This window comes from Glycine soja, chromosome 16 (assembly GCF_004193775.1).
Source record: "Glycine soja cultivar W05 chromosome 16, ASM419377v2, whole genome shotgun sequence".
Taxonomy (NCBI): domain Eukaryota; kingdom Viridiplantae; phylum Streptophyta; class Magnoliopsida; order Fabales; family Fabaceae; genus Glycine; species Glycine soja.
Genome location: NC_041017.1, coordinates 31,306,663 through 31,330,607, shown reverse-complemented (window position 1 = coordinate 31,330,607; position 23,945 = coordinate 31,306,663). Strand labels below are relative to the sequence as shown.

At 28.8% G+C, this 23,945-nt stretch overlaps 2 protein-coding genes across 2 annotated transcripts; both read left to right on the top strand.

Annotated features, from left to right (window-relative positions):
- Positions 1-1,584: 1,584 nt before the first annotated feature.
- LOC114390848 (OTU domain-containing protein DDB_G0284757-like) lies at positions 1,585-8,000 on the top strand. The gene is made up of 10 exons (XM_028351754.1): positions 1,585-1,740; positions 2,272-2,518; positions 3,643-3,716; positions 4,285-4,339; positions 4,428-4,502; positions 5,007-5,080; positions 5,206-5,254; positions 6,601-6,685; positions 7,109-7,165; positions 7,274-8,000. The coding sequence occupies exons 2-10, from the start codon at positions 2,342-2,344 to the stop codon at positions 7,318-7,320; spliced, it is 693 nt and encodes a 230-aa protein (XP_028207555.1). The 5' UTR covers positions 1,585-1,740; positions 2,272-2,341; the 3' UTR covers positions 7,321-8,000.
- An 11,419-nt stretch (positions 8,001-19,419) lies between these two features.
- Positions 19,420-21,283, top strand: LOC114389418 (xyloglucan endotransglucosylase/hydrolase protein A-like). The gene is made up of 4 exons (XM_028350088.1): positions 19,420-19,644; positions 19,746-19,846; positions 19,957-20,150; positions 20,520-21,283. The coding sequence occupies exons 1-4, from the start codon at positions 19,461-19,463 to the stop codon at positions 20,917-20,919; spliced, it is 879 nt and encodes a 292-aa protein (XP_028205889.1). The 5' UTR covers positions 19,420-19,460; the 3' UTR covers positions 20,920-21,283.
- The last annotated feature ends 2,662 nt before the right edge of the window (positions 21,284-23,945 follow it).

Sequence of the window (23,945 nt, the reverse complement as noted above, 5' to 3'; positions counted from 1 at the left end):
TGAAAAAAAAGAAAGAAAGTGTGATTTAAACAATTCTCAATAAAAGAAACTAACTTTTTTTTAAGGACTTAATTGTAATTAACAAGTTATAGGAGTTAGGACACTACTTGTTATCATTTGTCAAGTTACTCATCTAGGATCTTAGCCACTCTTTTTTATATTTATTATATTAAATCAATGGTCAATGTATTAATGCACGTGTGCAACAAAAGATTCGTTTTGCTCTTCTTTAGTTGACCTCAAACACGGTGTTATTGCCACCAGCTAGTTAACACTGTCCGATATATCTCCATTTCAACTTTTAAGTGTGTGCCAATTTTTTTTCTCTAAAACTATTATTGAAACAATAAAAAGGAAAAACAATGCTGACATAAATAAGTAGAGTAACACTATCATGCTCTCAACTCGCACGAATATTGACATGACATCCATGTAAAAATTCACTTAATTTTTTTTTTATCAAATTATTATAACTCTCTAATTACAAATATTTCTTGTATTATTTCAAGATTTTTTTAAAAAAAATTTCATTTTATTCTAAACATTAGTTATCGGAGGAAGACTAATGATACTTTCTCTAACACGTATAAATAACTGAAATTTATTAAAAATAATAAATTTTGATAAATCTCATAAAATTATTAATAAGTGATATCAATCAAAATTAGTGACTTTCAATTATAGGAAAAATGTTAAAAGTCAAAAGGAGATAGCCTAATAAAATATGGCTAACCTTCCTTGTCCTGTAAGATAATATATTGAAAATCATAACAGACAAGTTAGAAGTACAAATCTACATAGATATTTATTTGGTCACTACTTCAGTGGACCAGCAATGCAAATCGTCCAGTGGACCATGTGGTTTAACCTGCTATAGTAGGTTCTTCCGGTAATATTGTCTTTTATAGTTTTTTTGCCATTAGTATTTTAATAAGTAAAAAAAAGACATTTTCACCCTAAAAAAAAAGTCAGTTATAATACATCATTTGATACATTCATTTTTAAATTAAGGATCATAATTTTTTTTCTTATCGTCTTTCTTATTCTTACCTTCGCATAGCGAAGAGCCTCCGGGTAATGTGATACGAAGTTTTTTTTACTCTTTCTTCCAATTTCTTTTTCTCTCTTTCTTCATCATTACTGGTCAACCACAATTTTAAATATAATTTTTTTTGAAAAATAATATATTAAGAGCTAAAAGTATCATGTGTGCCTGTTTGGAAGTACAGGCAAAATTAGAAAAGAAATACAAAAACGATTACGAACAATAAAGGGGCAAATGAGTCAAATGAATCTATCTCCTGAAAACTTAATTTAATTACTTTAAGTTATTTAAAACTGGTATAAGGAGTTACATATGACAAATCCAGACCGTGAATTGTTATACAAATAAATCTAACGGATAGTAAAAGCTGGAGCAAAATGGATCACCTAAATCACTGGTCCACGGTAGCCATGGCCTACTTAGATAGTGGAGTATTATTTATTATTTATTATTTATATCCTTTACTTTAGCGTTAATGTCCGTCGAAAAACGGAAAAAACAATAAATAAAATAACGTGTCGTCTACATTTGACATTAATTCAAGTTGTTATCGTCTCTCTCTCACCAAACTGAAAAAACGCGGAATTGAAACCAACCTTTGTTTAAGTCTCACACCTTACTTGCTACCTTCTTTCTTCTTCACCTTCGCACCCATTATTCATTGCATCATCTTTCACTCGCATCAGAATCACAGGGTTTTTTTCTCTTTTCTTTTTTCTTCTTAAATATAATAATTTTAAATAAAATTGTTATCTTCGTTTCTTAGGATTGGATTTTGCTGATTATATCCACCGAACCCTTTTGTGATTGCTTTCTGGTTTGTGATCAGAGAATCTTGGATCCGATTTTGCGTTGTTTGCTTGCCTCTCGTCAATTGAATTTCTCCCATTTGTGATCAATATGTATCGCTCTGTTTATATTATTATTTTTTTAATAAGAATTTGTAAGTTGAAGATTTATGTTTTCTATTTGACCCGTCAATAATTTGAATATGATTGTCATATTTGATCATTTGATATTATAATTCTCTTGTTATTTGCTTTTTACGTACACTCACTGATTTCATCTTTGAATTGGTGCATTATGTCTGTTTGTGTTGCTTTGTTGGGTGTTCTGTTCTAACTAGACTTTTAGGATTGATGATTTGGTGAGATCATCCCTTGTTAGATAAATTTTAGATTGTGAATGAAATGTTTTATGACCGTGAAATCTCTCGATTGTTTCAGGTTCAGTTGCTGTGGATAGTTGTTAAAATTTGCCTTCAGGTTGAAACTTATAGTGTTGGGTCAGGATATTATGATTAATGGAAATGGTACTCAGACTGAGTATTGGGGCGAAAGTTCGGGTTCAACTTCCCATAGCAGTCAGCAGGATGTGGAGGATGACAGGATGATTGCTCTTGTGCTGTCTGAAGAGTATGCCAAATTAGATGGAGCAGTTGGCCGGCGCCTTACCAACTTGGAACCTGTTCGTGTAAGAATTCCTGCTTTTCAGTTGTTTCCCTAACTAAAACTTTATACTTTTACCAGTTGTGGTCTTATAATATTGTTGTGGTTTTTCTTTCTTATTTCCAAAGCATGTGTTATAAAACTTATTTATTGTCTTAGATTAAATATAATATCATTCCTCCTGTGCACTGATAGCTTAAGCTTTTCAGAATGTTACTCTATGACTATATGGTCTAGAGTTTAATCTTTCTTTCTCCCATTCATTCTAAATAGAAGTTAAATTTTTAACAAAAGGTTGGATAGATAGGTTCACTGTCCATAGTTCAATAGGGTGGCAATTCAATCCATTTATCCACTAACCATCCAATCCATCAAGGTATAAATCCAATCAATCCGTCTAATTATGAAAGTAAAGCTTAATGAATTGGCTGGATTAGTCACCATTTCTTATTGGATGGATTATGAATCATCTAACATATTTTGCAATCCTTTGGATCTAGTAGTCTAAAGCTCATTGGTTGGGCATAAGTCATTAAGGGACGAGTATGGTTTTTGAGTGTAAGAATGTATATAAATATTGAACTTTATTTTATTATTTTTTGAAAATGAAATATAAAACACTTAAAATAGATGGATTAGATGGTTTTTGGTTAAACAGGTCATAGATGGTTGTATCATAAATGGATTAATGGTTTGTTTTTGGATCATCATTATAATCTAATTCAAAATTTATCAAATCCATCCTTTTAACTTCCCTACAGTTAAAAAAAAAATAAAAAATCCCTACAGTTCAAGCCTTGAAAGTTCTTGGGTGAGTGATTTGTTAAATATTAAATCCTTCACATGCTTTCACCCAACAGCTTAAGCTTTTGGTAGAATTGGTTCAGGGCATATCTAATGCTCTCAAAGGACATACGGGCACTGCTGTTCTTATTTACTTCTTCCTTTCTCTGCCCGTGAACTTTCTAGAGTTGGCTCTTAGTTTTGTTTCTGTATGGTATTGCAAATTACACTTCATTGGCATTGTCATCACATAGAAAAACAGACTTTCATATTGTGCTCCGCCTTCTTTTAAAATCATGGAAGGGAATGATATCTGAATTTTGACAACTTATGTTTTTCTTAATATTTTCTAATTTAAAATTACAGCATGTACCCCGGATAAATTCCTTTATCCCCACTGTAAGTGATGCCAGTATGGATCACCAGCGTCTGCTTCAGAGGTGTGTATTTCTCCTATATAAAGTATTCAGTTTCTTATGTGAATATTCTAAAACTTAAATAGAGACTAGAGAGTTGGGGGCATGCTGTAGTTACAGTGGCACATTTGGGAGGTCATGTAGTTGTGGTTGGAAAAATAAGATAATTAAGCTGCAAAACACTATTGATGAGAGCAGTATACTGGAATTCATTCAACCTCTTGAAATAAACCAAGGTAGGGGTTTGCAATGCCTCACCAGTGAAATGTAAAAGAAAGAGATGATGGGGAAAAATCAATCAGTGACCTTTTTGTATCTGGATCTTAGCATGCAAGTAATTACTTGGTTTTTTCTGTGTCACTAATGTTAGTTAATGATGGAGAAATTCATATTCATGTTCTGAAACATTAAGAACTCAAGATTAGGATTTTCACAACTTTGTCTATTGCTTTTGCATTCACAGTTGTTGACCAACTGTCTTTGGAACTTAGATTTATTATAAGTTTAGCCAGTAAAATGTAATACATATATTCTTGCTATGCATTTACTCTTTGTTGAAGGTATTAAAACTATTCTCTCTTCATTTCCTTAGGTTGAATGTCTATGGTTTATGTGAGGTCAAGGTATCTGGAGATGGAAATTGTCAGGTTTGTTATTATAGCAACTGATTATGAGACATAAGCATGATCATAATATCCTTTTAAATTTTTGCTGATTATTCTTCCTACATTACAGTTCCGTGCACTTTCTGATCAGTTGTATAGGTCACCTGAACACCACAAGCATGTTCGCAAAGAGATAGTGAAACAGGTATCTTGTTCTAGTGTTTGTCATGGAAAGAGTAATTCCCACAACAGATGTCAACCTATGAGGACATCTGGTTTTCTGGGCTTCTGATTGTTGTTTTACTAGGTTAACAGATTTAAATTTGCTGATGTGTAGATGAACAGATTTGAATCAATGAAGGCATATTAAAAGGAAAAGAGTGGGGTGGAGAGATACAAAGGAGCTTTTTGTTCTTTTATAGTGTCTGAGATTAGTTGACAATTGTTGATTAAGAAATAATGTATTAGTTAACTAGTAACTATATAGAGTAAGAAATGTCCTCCAAGAGAAGAAATTGGAAAGTTATAATAAATGTATGTTAAGTTATTGGCATATATAGTATTAAAAATTATTTTTAAATCATGTGAGGAAAGTGGTACAAATCCTCTGATCTAGGTGGTAGATCAATATGAAATCTTTATATTAAATATTTCAAATACATAGTTTGAGAATTGAGATACTTATTTGCATAATGTTTCTCTTTGCCAGCTCAAAGATCACCGTTCCTTATATGAATGCTATGTACCAATGAAGTACAAAAAATACCACAAGAAAATGGCTAAGTATGTATATTTCAAACAGGCCTTTACTTAACCATTATATTTAAAATGAGCCATCGCATTCGTAGATTCTTTAAGTAGCATTTTCATCAAATGCATTGTATTTACGTTTTTCTATTGCTTTGCAGAACTGCAGAATGGGGGGACCATGTTACCTTACAGGCAGCTGCGGATAAGGTTTGTGGTGCTACCAAGTACCAATTGATCAGTAATTTTTTAAAGATAATTTGGTACTTTCTCAACAGTGGTCATTTTTCCAATTGGGTTATAGAATGATATAACACGCAAAACTGACTGGTTATTTCAATATGTCATCTAGCAAAAGCTGTTATTAACGTAGTAATGCAATAATATTTGGTAATATGTAATTGCGTATTACATCTAATATTGGTCTTTTTTTTTCAAAAAATAAAATAAAATTTTGTGTGTATGTGTGTTTACTATACTTGTGTTTTATGTTTGGCCCCTTTATAGTAGGTTAACGCCTTATAGTAGTTGACTGTTAATCTATTTCCTTTCCTTGGAGGGACTTATGTAGTATATTTTTGTTATGGTTTATTTGTTCTTGTGACTTAAAAGAGTTGATGCTTCTAATCAAGGATACAACGTTTGTAATCTGTAATGTATTACTAGTTCAAAGATTATTATGTTGTAATCCAAGCTTCACATTTAGAGTGCGATGAATATATACATCTATCTATTTAACTTTATTGGAACTATCAAATAGATTGAGGGATGATCATGCTAAATATGAAATGTAGGTGAACTAGATATGTGGTTAATCAGAAGGTTTTTTATCCTGGCTAAGTTGAATTGCTTGTGTTGAGATTCCCTTCATAAGATAATGAGGGTAAAACTATTGGGAATTCTGGTGAGTGAGATGTGGGTGAAGAAGCTGCACATTCAAAGGAATGGACAAAAGGACTATATGTGTGGAAAAGACCCATAGACCTGATGAATTAATGCCTTTTGAGTTTTGGGTCAAATCTTGCAAATAAAATTTCATTGTGTGGTTTCTTGCTTGTTCCATTAGAGTGCATTGGAAAAATTTGGTTATATGTGTTACTTTGAAGAATCTGTGAGTGAAACCCTACTTGGCATTTTTGTTTAAAGAAAAGTGTTGTTGTATGGTATTCCCAGTCTTTTGTTCTTTCCCCTCATTAATTCTGGTTATTGAAGACCTTAAATGTAAGTGCCATTCTGGTTTCTTACCTTGTCAAGTATGTCAATGGAGAGAACCTTGCTACCTGTTTAGATACATAACTTGAAACAAAATAGTTGATTTTACTTATGCTATGGTTTTTAATGGAAGGAATTAAAAAAAAAAGTAATGAAATTATTATGCCACTGAAGTTCATGTGCTGGTTCTGTTCTCAGAAATTGAATTTTTCACTCTCAAATTATTGACTTGTACAACATGTTCTCATGACAAACTTGAGGCTGTTTTTTGTTATTTGTTAATATGGTGTTATTTTTTGTGTAATACTGTCAATGTTCAATAATGTTTCTTGTTTTTAATGTAGTTTTCTGCAAAGATATGCCTTCTAACATCATTCAGAGACACTTGCTTCATCGAAATTATGCCACTGTACCAAGCACCACAGCGTGGTAAGGCCATCATCACCATTGTTATACCCTGACATACTTCATTTAGTCTGAAGAGTTCGATTATGAGCAAGGAAGAACTTAAATATAGATTGTTTGCCCCCTTTTTTTTTTTTGGACATTTTATACTATGTTGTCTCAAGTATGCATTGCACGTTCTGAAATGGCAATACCCCTTACCTTCCCCAAAAAGAAAACATATTTTAAGTTGAGAAATATACAATTCCAACCAAAGTTATGATTTTCCCTAACCAAAGATAAACTACTAGCCTCCAATCAATTTATGTTCATAAGTTGACTCTCTTATAAAATCAAGCGTATAATAATTGAAATATTCTCAGATCTTTAATTTTGAAATTGTTAGTACTTTATAGTAGTATTATCTTACTTCTTTGTTTCCATTTATTTATTTCCTTAATGATGCAGAACTGTGGTTGAGCTTTTGGTCTGAGGTTCATTACAATTCATTGTATGAAATCCGAGGTTTGTCCACCATAACTTGATCCTTCATTAGATTTGAAACTCAATTACTTTTGATGTATTGAATATGGCTTCTATTAGTTATTGATTTACTATCTTCCCTTTTTATAGATGCACCAATCCAGCATAAACCAAAGAGGAAACACTGGCTGTTTTAAGAGAGGCAGATATAAGCATCATGGTCCTAAGATGAAATGCTGTGTGTACATTTTGTATCATTTATAGGTAAAGGGGGAAAAAAATCCATAAAACGGCCTTTCAACTCTGAGGCTTTGGCAAGTAGAACTCTTGACTTCCAATTGAGAATTGACCACTTTTCAGATTTGGAAGATATCTTAATAGCCCACTACTTTCTACTTTTTGTTTGTCAGTTTATCTTTGCCACTACCTTCACACCATTTCAACCACCCCCGTTCACCCGTTGGATCTTTTGGCGATCAGCTCCTTGCATGATCCAAGATATCTAAACATCACTAATCCTTTATGAACACAAAGTAGCTATTAATTATTCAGTGAGGGCAAACTACAAAATTGAACATTGAAAATTCTATTTGCCAAAGTATTAATGATACAGTAGGTTGTGGACATCTTTTTCCTACACATAAAAGAGGAGGCACCTGGAGGGAAAGAAACCACTTGTTTTTTTTTCCCCTGTATATTGTTCTTTACAGTATACTAGTGATGATTTTTTTATTAATTTAATTTTTTATTTTGATTATGTCTTTTTAATAGGGGAGAGCAGTCCATTATGATTTGTATTTTATATCATTCCTTTTTAAAGCAGCAAATCATGTATTGATTTACTAAATTTTTAAAACTGTTTGAACCTTGCAAATCCTTTCCTTTTCCCTCAGTCATATGCAATTAGCCTGTATTAAGTTTTATCCAATAGTTTAAGTGCTTATTCAACAAGAATTCGTAACTGAGAGTCTATGAACTAGTTTAGATAAACTTCTCAGGAAATATTTATAGAAAAAAATGAATTGAGGTAAAATGAATCCATATTTCTTCCATAATTAAAATAATTTGTGCACCTTAAGCCATGGTTTGGTTGTGTTTAAAAAAGGGGAAATTTTCACTATTTAGTTTGGGTTTTACATCTCTTTCTCTCTATTAACTCAAATAATTCTTTTATATTTCATTCTTTTACATTCTCTTCACGCAATCAAACTTAACTTGTGAAGAATTAAAACGATTTGAGTTTCTAAGAAGGAAAATGCTATTAGTACGAAACCAAGTTTCGTAAAAGCTACACGAAGGTTGTTTTCTGTCAAATCTTAATTTATATTTTTTAATATTTTTAAATAAGATTTAGTTTAACAAAAGGATATTACTCCGCGTCATTACTTTGTGTAATACGTGCTCTTTTTTTTTTTTCATTTTGTCTCGATTTTGAACTTTTTATACTAATTCAAAATGTGAAATGAGAGAGCTATGTTGATAAGTTTTAGCTTTTTCAACTTTCTTTTCCTAGCTATACTTTGTTTGACTTGTTTGGTTTGTTTTCCTTGGCCAGAGAGAGTATATGCAAGTTTTAAGTATGTGCTTTGTTGGTGTTCCTCGTGCCTTGGGTAAACCAGAAAACAAAAGCTTAAACTATAAAGGTTGACCTATTATTTGCAAGTCCACTGCTCCAGCAAACAAAAAGGCAAAACAGATAAAGCTGGATCAATGGTGCCTCCTGCATATCCTCCCTCTGGCCAAGGAACACCAACCAAACAAGTCAAACAAAATATAGCTAGGAAAAGAAATTTGAAAAAGCTAAAACTCATCAACATAGCTCTCTCCTTCACGTTTTTGAATTAGTAAAAAAAAAAAGTTAAAAATTGAGTCTCAAAATCTAAATTGATCATTGTTTCAAAATGATTATGACCATTTTGACTTATTTTAAAAACATTTACAACTAAATTGAATTTTTAAAAAGGTAAGAGATGAATCTCAATATAATAAAAAATATATAAAGGATTAAAATTATATTTTAGTTATTCATAATTATAGCTAGCTTTTTTTAATATATAAGAATCAAATTTAAATACTAAAAAAATTACAACAACTTACATATACAATATATTATTCAATCAATTGAACTCCTCTTGGTTGTCACTAGTTTTCCTAATCACACTATAGACACCACGTGCGCGTGTAGCTTGATTTGAGAAACTAGCTAATCAAAACTAATTTGATTTTATTTTTTAGAAAAAAAGAATAACTGAAACAACATACAACCTCTTGAGCCGACAGGCATTTACCATTTTTACTTCAATTACTGAATTCAATTAATATTTTTTAGGACTTCTTTTTTCTAACAAATATAAAGCACAAGTAATTAAAGAAGTCAAAATCTCCTCTCCAAAAAATTCGTGTTTGAAATGTTTTTATAAATTTTGATTTCATTTTTAGGTCATCATAATAATATTAGTGTAAAATATTCATTAATTTTATCAATAACTAATCTATCAAGAAACTTAAATATGATTTTCTCTCTCAATTATATCTTTTTTCATTTATAAGATTTGAATTCAAGATCTTCTTTATAAAAATCAAATTCAGATTCACTCCAACTTGTGTAAATTTTGATTTGATGAAATGTTGCAGTATAATAAAAGAAATTGTGTTAGCATTTAATATCTGGTTAATATATCATTTAATGAGTTTGATTATATTAACAGTCGTATCATATAAGATATCGCGTTAATTAAATAATATGATAGTACATCAGAAACATAAATGCAAAAAATTTTATATTAGTAATATATATAGAACTCAATTTCGAATTTTCGATTTCATATATGTGATAATTATAAGAAACCATATGTGTATCATTTATCCTTAACGTATTCTCCAGATAAACAGGTTTTGCATAAAATAAAAGCACATGTGGTGAGGATTCTCAATTTCAAGACAACGCACGTTCCTAGCTTGTATGTCTAATCCATACTCTTCAATGATGGATAAGAAATAGAACCCTTTCTTTTTCCTTATCAACTACCAAATAAGCCATATATTCGTAGAATAATAACTAAATCATTTTGCCTCTGTGGTCCAGAATATATAAGAATTACCCAATTATAGTGAATACGTAGTGATTCTATGTTCCATTCCTAATTTCTTTTACTTATTAATATAGAATGACCACCCTATATCTGTGTTTTTCTATAAAGTACAAATTATCTAGGTACATCGTGTTTAATGTTGCTTGAAATTTAATAACATCATCTCTTTCACACTTATTTGAATACACTTCTTTATTATTAACAAAAAATAACTGAAAATTACAAATTTAATTTAGTGGATCTAAAAGTTTACAATTAATGAGTCTCTTTCGTTGATTTTACATTTTTTTTTAATAAATTTTAACTGCCAATAGAGTGTATATATGTTTAGAAAAAATATATTAGAGAATTTGATGCTAGTCTTCCTCGTTCTACTTAGTAGTATTAGTCATTAAACTTCAGTTACTAGTACTAATCAAATCGTTATCAATATTCAGGTATGGAAAAAGAAAGACTAACAAAGAAAACTACAGCTTGCAACAATTAATTCAAGGCTGAGGGCCTTCCCGTATCATACTATTTATTAGTTTGTTTCTCTCTAAAACTCCAATTCCCATTTCAATGCAAGAAGTTAATTATTTGAACATTAAGAATATTGAGTTTTGTTGTTGTTTAGGGTGTGTTTGATTGTGAGGAGAAAAAAAAAGAATAGGTGACAAGAGAAAAGAAGAAAAATAGGATGAAAATAGAAATGATTTGATTAATGGAAATAAATGAAAAATAAGATATAAATATTTGAATTAAAATTGTTAGGTAATTAAAAGAAAGAGAAAATTTTCCTTTTATTATTATGTGGGTGTGGCATTATTTGGAGAGAGAAGCACTGCTTCCAGGAAACACAATAACCTTTACACATAGATATCGACATTTTCAGCAACTTCTCAATTTTGTGATAAAAGTTTTAAGTATGGAATTCCTAGTTTTTTTTATATATAAAAAAAAAAGTTATGCAGATTTCTTCACAATCAAATCATTTTCCTTCTTTGTCCTTCCTTCCTCTTTTCCTTAATTTGACCCTAACCAAACCACCTCTTAAATATCACAAATATCATTTATAGAAAATAATCACACTTGAGTCGCCAAGTATTTAACACATTTAGAACTGAAACTCAAAATTAGTTATTAATCAATATTTAGGTAATTTGGTATGAAAAAATAAACACCAACAAAGAAACTTACTGCAGCTTCCAACTTTAATTCAAGGCTAAAAGCTTTCTGTATCATACTAGTTGTTAATGTGTTTCTCTCTAAAACTTCAATTCTCATTTGAAAGTAAGTTAATTGTATTTGAAAGTTGAGAATTTGACTTCTATTATTATATTTGGTAGTAATCACAACTATTATTTATAAGAGGTAATTAATTATATATGTTTGAGCCACGTAGGAACAAAATTATCTTTCTCAATATTATTAATGTAACTCAATACTTAAACTTTAAACTTCAAATCACTTATTAAATTAAAACAATCTTAGACCAATTTATGTGTACACTTTGTGATTGAGTTGTATTATTATAATGCAATAACAAATCTCCAGCCTTGACAGGTATCGTAACATCTTTATATATATATATATATATATATATATATATATGGATTTGATTCATGATTTAGTATTTCCTCACAAGAGTGTCTTATCACAGCACAGCCCTACACCCCCACGATCATGAACGGAAAAGGTGAGGGTTGGCCCTTTCAATTTGTATAACAACTAATAATGTGTATAATTATTGCTCAACTTCATTGCAGAATTATACGCATAAACATGGCTTATCATATACCAAATAATCATGTGACCTTGTTTTTGTACGTTCCACCTACTAGCTATTCCTGAATAACTGAGTCACATCTTCGTATCCAATTCATGCAGCCACATGCAGTTCTTTTTCAGTTTCAATTTTTTTTTTTTTAGATGTTAGATATGATTTATCTTTATCTGTCAGGTTTCAAATACCATGGATATGGACAACCTAAGGACTTGTTATGCTGGCAATGAGTAATGTCACTCTTAAGTACAATTCTTCGATTCACAAATGAATTGTACGAATTTGATCTATTTCATTAGATAAGAATTGGTTATATATGGTATTGAATTCAAGCTTTTGCAAACGAGAGCCAAGTCCAGTTAATTACCTGAAATATATATATATATATATAAAGTTTTTATTAGTATTCCAAATTAAGTAATATACATACAAAGTTAGTACTTTAGGATACTAGTTAATAAAAACTTACTTAGAAAAGTAATACATAATAATTTATATAATATTATATTTTGTATTTATTTTTCTCCTATCATTTTATCGTTTATTATATTTTCAATTTAAATTTATCTTTTTTTCTCTTTCTCTTTTCAGTTTTATATTTTCTTGTACAATTTATTCTACAAGTATAATTTCTCAAAAACTTAATATACATACAAAGCTTATATTAATATACATACAAAGACACTTGGCAAATCATATCCTGAAGTTTCATCCAACTTCACTTTTAAATACTAGTGGACATTTGCTGTGAGCATACTACATATAATAATGTTACTGTTTCCTTTTAATGATATAAAAATGTTTAAAAACAAATTGTGACTTGGTTAGATATTTTATATATATCTACTTGCTCTAAAATGACAGTTTTTTTTATACAGAAAATGACAGTTTTTAAATTATATGTATTATTGATTTAAATTAAAGTACCTTGTAATCTTAACTAATTTCAATTTGTAATATTTTAATTTAAAATCAAACATGGTGGTGAAGTCGTCAAAATGGAAGAAAACCATGCTTGCTCAATTAGACCGATTTGAATTGGGTCCGTTTGTTGTGACATTCAATGGTCATATCAAACCGTACGCAGCTGAATCGAGAAAAGTGGGGTCTATAAAATGTCAATCCAAATTGAAAGTTATTTTTATTTTGAGTCTGAAAAACAAGCACTACCAAACCAATTTATAAAACTGCAATGTTAATTTAATAATCCAACAAAATGTTGCAAATTGTTGCATAGGAGAGGAGAGGAGAGGGAAAAATCATCATCTACATAAAATTTTACAAATTCAACTCACCATTTTTTCTATCTAAAGAGAATATAATAAATAACTAAAATACTTTCTTATTTAATTAAATTTATAAACATATTTTACATGTATGTATGATTAGTTAAGGATTATTAATTTTTCGAATTATAAAAATTTATAAATTAAAATAAAATATTTATTATTTAAATTTACATGCATTTATTTTTATTATAATTTTTTTTAATATAAATTAACAAATTATTATATATAAAATGATACAAAATAAAAATTAAAAAGAATTATATATTAAACATATTTTAATTTATAATTTTTTATAATTTAAAAAAAACTAATAACTCTTTACTAATAGTATATATAAAATAGTGTTTATAAATTTAACTAAATAATGCAAGTGTCTTAATGATTTATTATTTTAAAAAATAAGAAAATTAAATGTCTTGATTTAAAAATAGAAAATTAAAATTTCAAATTTAAAGAAGGATTAAAATTACAATTTAACTTAATAATGACAAAAATTATTATTCATAATAATTATAGGTAATATACGTATTTAGAATAAAATAAAATATTTTAAAATAATTGCTATAAAAATTCACAATGTTCTTTTATAAGATAATATGTATTTTTTTATACGAGACAATTTAATTTAAAATAAATAAGATGGTTAAGAGTAATAAAGTTAATCACAAATGTATAATTGTAACTTAAACTTAAAATTATTAGTTAAACTAATAATATCATGTCATTTGATCTACATATTTAATGTTATTCACACTGATTTATTTATGATGGTATATATTTGTTTAAAAAAAGTTAAATTATTAATATATACATTTAAAATATAATATTTATACTCACAACATGCATGGTCCATCAATATATGTATCAATTTTTTATATATTAATAAAATTATCCAGTTACTAGCATATATATATATATATATATATATATATATATATATATATATATATATATGTATGTATGTATATACTAAACGGGATAAAAAAAAAGTCTAATAATTAATAGATATTATATGATTTTTTTTACCAAATAGTATATGAATTTATTTTATAGTGAATCAAACATGTTGATTGGAAAGCTATCTTATACTTTTATCATTTTTCTTAATATTGCCTCAATAAAATGGGTCAATCCTCTTTCCATTTATTCTATTTCTATGGTTTTTAAAAAATAAATGATAGTCTGCATTTAATGTGTATCATGTCAATTTCATTTATTAGTCCAAAACTTTAATGGGATAACAATGTTTTTTGCTGTAAAATATCTAAACGATCCTTGCACTAGTATCCTAATCCCGTAAAAAAAAAAATTACAACTAGAATGAACAAGATTTTTTTTAAAAGTTAGTTTTATAAGAAGAGAAGAAATATTTTTACCTTGTAAAACATCAACAACGGATGTAACCAATACAAAAACTATTTTACAAAATTAAAACTCTTAATGTACGTAACATGTGCATACAAATTTTATAAGCTATAACTTTGAAAATTACAAACAAGTACGAATACTAATTAAGAAGATAAAGTAAAAGTAGTTCGCAAAAATAATTATTATAATAATATATAATTCACTCGATATTTAATCTTTTAAATAATTAAGAGTATGCAATTAAGAATTAACATGGTGTGTTTCTTAATCAGCACCATGAGACACCTCTTTACTTGACCATAACTATCAATGTTATTAAATTAGTTCTAAAAATTTTGGGATCTCAAGCTAAGACTTAGGTGGCTTATGCTTTTGCCAGCCTAGCGAAAAACGGCCCCATTTCTTAACAGAAAAAGTATTAAATATTCCTCTAAAAAAAGTATTAAATATTGAGAGCTGTTATTATATCTTATTTAGAATAAGATAAATTATTAATATAAAAATTATGGGTTTATATTAATAATACAATGCATTATATTAATATTCGACGTCTTAATACTAGGCCAACTTCCCAAATCAATTAATTCATCTTGTTTGAATACACATTGTAATGTATATTTCATAATTGAAGATTTATATATAATTTGAACTTGTGTTCAAGGATTGAACTATAACTCTATTTCAATCAATTTTATCCAATTTTGAAACAAATATATCCAAAATCTTTTGTTGCATCACGATGCGAATGGATTTTTTTATTTTTTTTTACAAATACGATGATGTTAATGGATATCAGTTTTGTTTAAATTAGCATTTTACTTTAAATTTTCATACAAATGGATGTTATATTAAATAGATGGGATTAATATCTTACAAAGAGGTAAATTATGATTTGTATCCTTTAGAAAGTGATACCTTTATTTGATATGTCTGGCTTATGTTTTTGTAAAATTGTCTTTATATGCGTATATTCATCAATGTTTACACAACTAGTACATAACTAATTTTTATATACCAAAGGTATCCATTGGAGTCAAGACAAAATCATTAGTACAGTAAAAGTTTTTTTTTATTGAATATTTAAGTTGAAATTATTCCACACCATTGATATATGCACTCAATGGTATATAGTTGTGTTTTTATATAAAAAAATTAATATTGTTTATTTAACTATTTTATTTTAATTACATTGTAATTGAAGTCAGAATCGATATAAAAGTAAGTGAAACTTAAAATAAAAGTCTTTTATTTATGAAAAAAGAAACATTTTTATTTATAAATGTGTCATTTTTACTTTAAAAATTTGTGGCTTAAAGTTTAAACTTTAGTTATTTTATCGTTAGACTTTGATTGAAATGGAGAAACAAATTTTTTGCGATGACATTATCACTGCATAATATTTTGACCATTCAAAAAAATTCATAGCATAATTTGTTGGTGTGCAATCAAGGGGGAGAAATATCGTAGAAATTTACATTAATGAGTCATGAGCAATTATATATTTAAATTTAACACCACACTTTAACTCAAAAATTTAAGGTTAAATTTATAAGTCTTTTTTTTTTACCTATATGTTGCTCAACTTTCTCAATACTACTCAATGTAGGACACATCACACTTTACTCCAATAATCTCCTTCACGTGTGTGTTTCTTCCATATGATAGTTTCCTCCTCAAGTGGAAGTCATTTTTATCCACGACTATTTCATGGTAGCCCTTAAAGCATAATCGTGGTTACTCCAAGCCACCTAGCCATTATTACTAACATGTTCTAGTACCTTGCACTGCCGCAATACCCATGGGAGATTCTCGACCTTCATGCATACACTCATCCATCAAGAAGATTTTTGATACAAGGGGATTTCTATGTTCAAAGATCCACCACCATCATTTACTTGTTTGAGCAGTCCACATCTAACCATCACCTCACACTTGAGGGCAAGATTGTTGGAGACAAGTGTGAGGTGAAGTCTCACATATATTGGGTAGAAATGAAAAGATTGAGTACCATATAAGTGAAGATAAGACCTAAAAATCACAACCTTAAGATTTTTGGTTAATATGTAGTATCAAATTCACTTATGTGATTACTCATGGTCCATTAGATAAATCTTCCTGATGTTTACTTCCTCAATTGGGGATACTTATATGGTTTACTTGATTGTCCATTGATAAAAATCTTTCCGATGTTTATCCCGTGGATTGCACAATATTATTATATTTTATTTATTTTAAATTGAACTTTGAAAGAAATAATGGTTAACACTTGAGAGGATCTTCTTTTTTCTAAATGAAAGATCCCGTCTTGTTGAAATGGTGAACTTGTTACTTTTCCGTTTGTAGAGTTAAATCCGTGGTAACTAGTAAGCACTTAGCAAACAGTGTCTTCCAATTTTCAAATAACTTTTAATTTTATTGGTCGGCAATGCAACCTTATAATATTACAAAGCATGTTGGGTGTCATATTAATAGCCAAAGCCAAACCAAACACCACGCACGGGGCCCTTGTACTGAAAACGTCTGACAATTGGTACCTCCCAATCCCACCTTATTCTCTTTAATATTTTTCCCTGCAAATTATATTTGATCCCTAAATGGAAACAGTAACTTCAATATATAGCTAGGTCTTATAAAAAATAAAAATAAAAATCAATAGCTAGATGTTGCTACTTGATACTATATCCATTTTCTGTCTTTAGTTTGAGGAATACAGTTCCAAAACTGAATATACTATTGTGAGCTTGTTTTCTTTTTCCGACATACACTCATTTCTATGGAATATTAAAAACACTTCTAAAATTTCTTGATACTTGCTATGATGAGTTTAATTTTAATATGGTAATGTTGCTCTAAAACACTTCTTGATGTTGAAAACCTTTTTATCCTATGTAGAGAATGATCCTTCCTAGAATGGGGTGCCAAGTTAATTTTTACTAGAAACGTTGAAGCAATTTTTCACAATGAGGAAGTATTCTAGATCCACTCTCAAAGTTACAATTTTGATCTCGATAACCAATGTCCTAAGATATAAAGATTTTGTTTGAAAATTATATGGGAGAACATTTTAAATTCACAGGAATGCATATTTTTCTGCATCTCAATAACAATAAAAAAAACTCCTATTATTTGCTTAACCAATATCATTAAGGTAATAATTAATATTTGCCTTACTATTTTTCCAATTAATATGCAAAAGGATTTCAGAAACTCGTAAAAGAAAACAATGTTAGAAACAGTAAGGATAATCTTCCACTCTAGCTTTTCTCATCAAGTGAGTTTAAATTTCTTCTTGGGAGATGTTACCTTGGTCTAATACATTTATGAGAAATAATTCTCACGTGTGTTAGCTCAATTTCAACAACCTAATCACTAAACAAGCTAAGCAGAATTATGTCGTATACTATCTATTCAAACACTTTTCGACAAAAGAAAAATGAAAAATCAGGCCTCAAATACAATGATAATAATGAAGGCTAGCTATAAGCGCGTTTTGTATTTCTATCTCCTTTCCCTGTATTTTAATGTTTTAGTTTTCTATTTTTTCCTCAAAATATTGAATACTTTAGAAATTTAAAGTTTAATAAGGTATTTTTCTGAAATATATCATAATTTAATACTTACTGTTAGTGGTGCATGTATAAAAAATAAGGTATTAAATAACATCATTTTAATTTAAATATACCAACTTTTAATTCCATTAAATATTTCTTAATTTATATACAATAACCTTAAACATCAAATGAGATACGAGAATCAGGTAGTACAAATTATTAAAAGAGTTTTTTTAATTGATCCAAGTAAAAATAAAGTTAACCAATTTCATATTCAATCACCAATAGAATTTATAGTTGCCTTATGAATTCAATCATTAATGTTATAATTATCACATTTAATGTTTCATTTTTTATTTTTCTTTCATATCATTTATGTGTAAAATTAAAATTTTATAATTTTTAATTAAAAGTTAATAATTAAAATTATACTAAAATACATAGATATATGTAATAAAATTATAAAATATTAAAATCTTAATATTATTTTTTTAATCATTATATTCTTTATTTAACTTAGGAAAAATATATATATAGCAGTAATTTTAATTTTTATAATTTTTATCTATACTTTTTAATTAAAAATTATAATGAAAATTTTGGAAAAATATTTAAAGTAATATACTTAGAAGTTGTAAAGCAAATGAAAACTATTACCTAAAGTTGTTTTTGTATAATAACTATTTGCCTAGATTGAATTAAAAAATAATCATTAGGATTTTAATATTTTATAATCTTATTCTAATTTTAATTAACAAATATAAATTTTTAATTTTACACAATGATATGAAAGAAAAATGAAAGATGATCCATTAAATGTAATAGTCATAACATTAATAATAAAATTTTAGAATAAGATAATTATCTAAATTCTATTTTTTATTTAAGATGAAAATATTTAATTCCATTTTTACTTAGTATCAATTAGAAAAACCCTTATTAAAATTAATCTGTGCAATAATAGTAGATTAAACCTAATATTTCTAAAACAATAAATACGTTAATAAGAATTTTTTATCTATAAGAATTAACAATAAGTATATAAAATTTACAATAACTCACTTATTTTATTCAACTAACTAAATTAAGCAGTAAAAAATATACTTACATAATTTTGTTACTAATAATGACAGATTAATTCTAATAATCTGTAATATCATGGTCTCACATTAGAGAGGTCCAAGCAGGGTCTTTGTGCGAGCCTATATATACCCGTTGGAATGCATAACAAGGACGTATCACAACACAAGTTGAAAACACAAAAGAAAAAAAATGGGTTCTTCTCTGTGGACCTGTCTGATTTTGTTATCACTTGCTTCTGCTTCCTTCGCCGCCAACCCAAGAGCACCAATTGATGTGCCATTTGGCAGAAACTATGTGCCTACCTGGGCCTTTGATCACATCAAATACCTCAATGGTGGTTCTGAGATTCAGCTTCATCTTGATAAATACACAGGTATGTAACTATAATATGTATGCTAATATGCAATGATCTATATGCAGTAAATACAACTTTGGTTATAAAATTATTCATTATACTCATGCAATTTTGAGCAGGTACTGGCTTCCAATCAAAAGGGTCCTACTTGTTTGGTCACTTCAGCATGTACATAAAATTGGTTGCTGGTGATTCAGCTGGCACAGTCACTGCTTTCTATGTAAGAAAAACAATTCTCTGTTTTGTTTTGTGTTGGTTTCAAGTTTTCCACCAATTTGTTTTCTCAGTTTTGTTATGTGACTCTTTCTTTGGCTGTGATTGGCACTGCAGTTATCATCCACAAACTCAGAACATGATGAAATAGACTTTGAGTTCTTGGGAAACAGAACCGGGCAACCTTATATTTTGCAAACAAATGTGTTCACCGGTGGCAAGGGTGACAGAGAACAAAGAATCTACCTCTGGTTTGACCCTACAAGAGAATATCACAGATACTCAGTGCTATGGAACATGTACCAGATTGTGTAAGTATATATTTACTTCTTCACTCAACAAGTAACAATTTCACCTTCCCTTTCCACCACCATCTTATTCCAGTTCCACCAATCTACAGAAACCATATTAAAGAAAAATTCAAAAGTAATGACACAATCTATATATAATTTTTAATATTCATCACTATTTTTTATTTATTTCAGTAGAAGTAAAGAAAAAACAACTTTCCTCACTGAATTTATATGTACTTTTTAAAAATTCGTCCGTAAATTTTTTGTGCTATCAATGAAGAAATTTTCACCACTAAATTTGATCATTAACTATTCTTATTATTTTTATAGAAATTTGTCTACATAACATTATTATTACTAAAAGAAATCCAAATGTGGGGTGTGCAGTTTCTATGTGGATGACTACCCAATAAGGGTGTTCAAGAACAGCAATGACTTGGGAGTGAAGTTCCCATTTAACCAACCAATGAAGATATACAACAGTTTGTGGAATGCTGATGACTGGGCCACAAGGGGTGGTTTGGAGAAAACAGATTGGTCCAAAGCCCCCTTCATAGCCTCCTACAAGGGCTTCCACATTGATGGTTGTGAGGCCTCAGTGAATGCCAAGTTCTGTGACACACAAGGCAAGAGGTGGTGGGATCAACCTGAGTTTCGTGATCTTGATGCTGCTCAGTGGCAAAAACTCTCCTGGGTTCGCCAGAAATACACCATCTACAACTACTGTGCTGACCGCAAACGCTACCCTCAAGTCTCTCCAGAGTGTGCTAGAGACCGTGATATTTAATTTGAATAACGTGATATTAATGCGAAGTATCTATCAGTTTTACTGAGTATTATCACCTCTCAGCCATAGAACCTACCAAGACATATAATTTAATATAAGCTTCCATCTCCTATTTTTATTACCACTACCATAAAGTTCCCATCTACTTAATTTCATGAAGGCCGCACCTAAGTGCTGATACAAAATTCAATTTGGGGTTATTGCTTGTATTGTTGATAATTTATGTCATCATCTATTGCTGTTGTTATGGTATGTATACCAGTTTGAGGTATGTAACAAAAGATATGGCAATGTGCCTTAATTTGTATCTGTAATACTATCTCATTCTCAATCAAAATATACCACTGTTACACTAGCAAGTAAATGTGTTATGTTATTATTGTTATTCTTGGTTTATCATTTTTGTTCTGTACTAGTATATGGGGCCTTTTCTGGCGAATGAGTTGTAATGCATTTGCATATATCCGTATTCTTGTTCTCCGGTTCCTGAAAGGAAAAGACACCGACAAGGGTAGTAAATGGGAAAAATAAATTGAAAAGTAGAAAGTGTGGTGGTGGTGGTACTGAAAACATAGACAAAAACATTGAACGAGTGTTGTAGTACGTGGCTCCAGTGAACACTTACGCACGCGACAGTAGAGAGGTTGCAGTGGATAATAGCAAATTGGAAACTGTGCATTGGACCACTAAATTTTAACATGTTTTGGCTTGACTCAAAATCTCAAATCAGGAAAGTTAGTTCCTGAGAATACATATTAATTCATCATATGAGTAGTCATTTTGATCACATAGTTAGGAAACTTGATTTTAGTATATGTAATTTTGAACTTATCAATTTCATTCTTATAGATTAAAAGGTAGATATATTTAATTATTGCACATTGATGATGACCAGTCAAATTAGGATTAAATCTACCTATATTTTAAAGTATAACATTTGAAATTAATTGATTAAAATCGAGTTTAATAAAACTATAAGAACCAAAATATATATTTTATTCATTATTTATTAACCAAAAGCATAAAATTTATATGAATAAATGTATGCGGATGATCTAATAATAGTTGATAATTATAATTCAATAAATTAATTATTAGAACAACAGTTAATAACTTTTTAATAATTTAAGTTTAAGTTTAACTTAACTCGTCAGCCCTGTCCTCTATTAATATGAATTATTATTTTGGTGATAGTACTCGTCCATATGCAATCTTTCACACATGTTTATAGAAAAGATAAAAAGTTAAATAAAGATAAAATTAATATGTCTCGTATTGTCAATTATTTGAATTTAATTGGATTCAAATCCAGCTTTATCAGATTGTTATTAAATACTCAATGAATAAAGCAGTGTTGTACTGAGAGGTAATGCAGAATTAGAAAGAGTTTAATCCTGATGGTCTTATTGATCAGCTGCTAACTCCCTCGTTGAACTTTCCAGATAACGAGGTCAACGTGGGGCTGATTGAGAAATATGGATTCAGAACAACGAATCTTAATTGTCAGTAATATGTAAAATAATTCATGGCTTCATGAGGTACTGGTTGCATTATTTCAATGTGAAATAACACTATTTGGATTTTACGCAGTTAAATTACTAGAGCCAGATGATCATTTTCTTTTTTAAAAAGACACCTAAATTACAGTGATGGTATGTTGAAAGTGTACATGATAGATAGACATGGATAAAAGAAATATTGAATAAAAATAGTGTTAAAATAAATTATGAAGAACAATTTTTATTTTGTAAGTTAATTTTATAAGTTTTATAGGATTAAATTAAACTTATAATTAATTTTTTTGACATTTTTGACCGAATACTCGTCTTTCAGAAATTAAGGACTAGGTCTTGGAGTTAGTGAGACCCTTTTAAGAAATTCACTTCTTCTGGCACTTATATTTTCATATACACAAATTTAAAAATTAGAGTGTTAATTATATATTTCAAGGACAAAGTTATTACTGTACGTGGCATGCATGAATCATTAAACAAATGAATATAGAATTGGAAAATACATTGCAGTAAGGTGTGGTCTCTTCTTCCTTTCTGCTATGAAAGGAAGCATTATGAGAGTTAGGGATGGACGAAATAGATTAATAAAACCCAACCGAATTGCATATATAATTGAATTGCGTTGAATTGTGTTACAGTTTAAGCGAAACAAACTACACTACTAAGATGAATCGAATTGAACCGAGCGTCGTAATACTGAATGAATTAATCATTCAACAACAAACAATGACATTGAGATGACATCGAGAATCATCCAAGACAAAAAAAAAAAAAAAAAAGATTACATTAAATGCACTAAATAAAACTTAACAATGAAGAAATAATTTACAATTATTTTTTAAAAAATTGTCGCTGAAATTTTAATAATGTCAGTATTAGTGACAAAATTTGTTATCAGTATAAAAAAATTTAAAATTTTATTACTAATGCATTTATTTCCTGTAGCTAGTGATGTGACATCTACGATCGATCATGGAGATCAAACTCAGCAAAGTTGTCTTTTAATATCATTTTTTCAAGTATAGAGAGTTACTAGTATCATTTTTAAGTCTTAATATTCAGGGAGTTGCTTTGTGTGAAGGATCATTGCTGACGCAGTAATATTACATATACTTATAAATATTTTCTAATTTTTTTATGATTTAATAAAAAAATATTAAAAATAAATGCATTTAACATATAAAATATTAAATAAATTCAAATACTTAAAGAAATATTATAAAATGATTTAAAATTGTTCTTACTCTATTTGCCCATGTTAGGTTATCCTATTTTCCAGGCAAAAATAAGCAGTGTGGACCATTGTTTGACTCCATATTCAATCATAATCTATGCCGCCATAACTTTTTTGACTTTTATTGAAAAAAAGTAAACAATAAAGTATGAAAATATGGTGGGTAACAAAAAACAAGTGTATATGGTTCCATCATCCACGAGGTAAAATATGTGATTTTAGTTGAAGTTATTTAGCCTGTCGGTGCAATATTTTTAATTTTGCATGTGTATATGTTT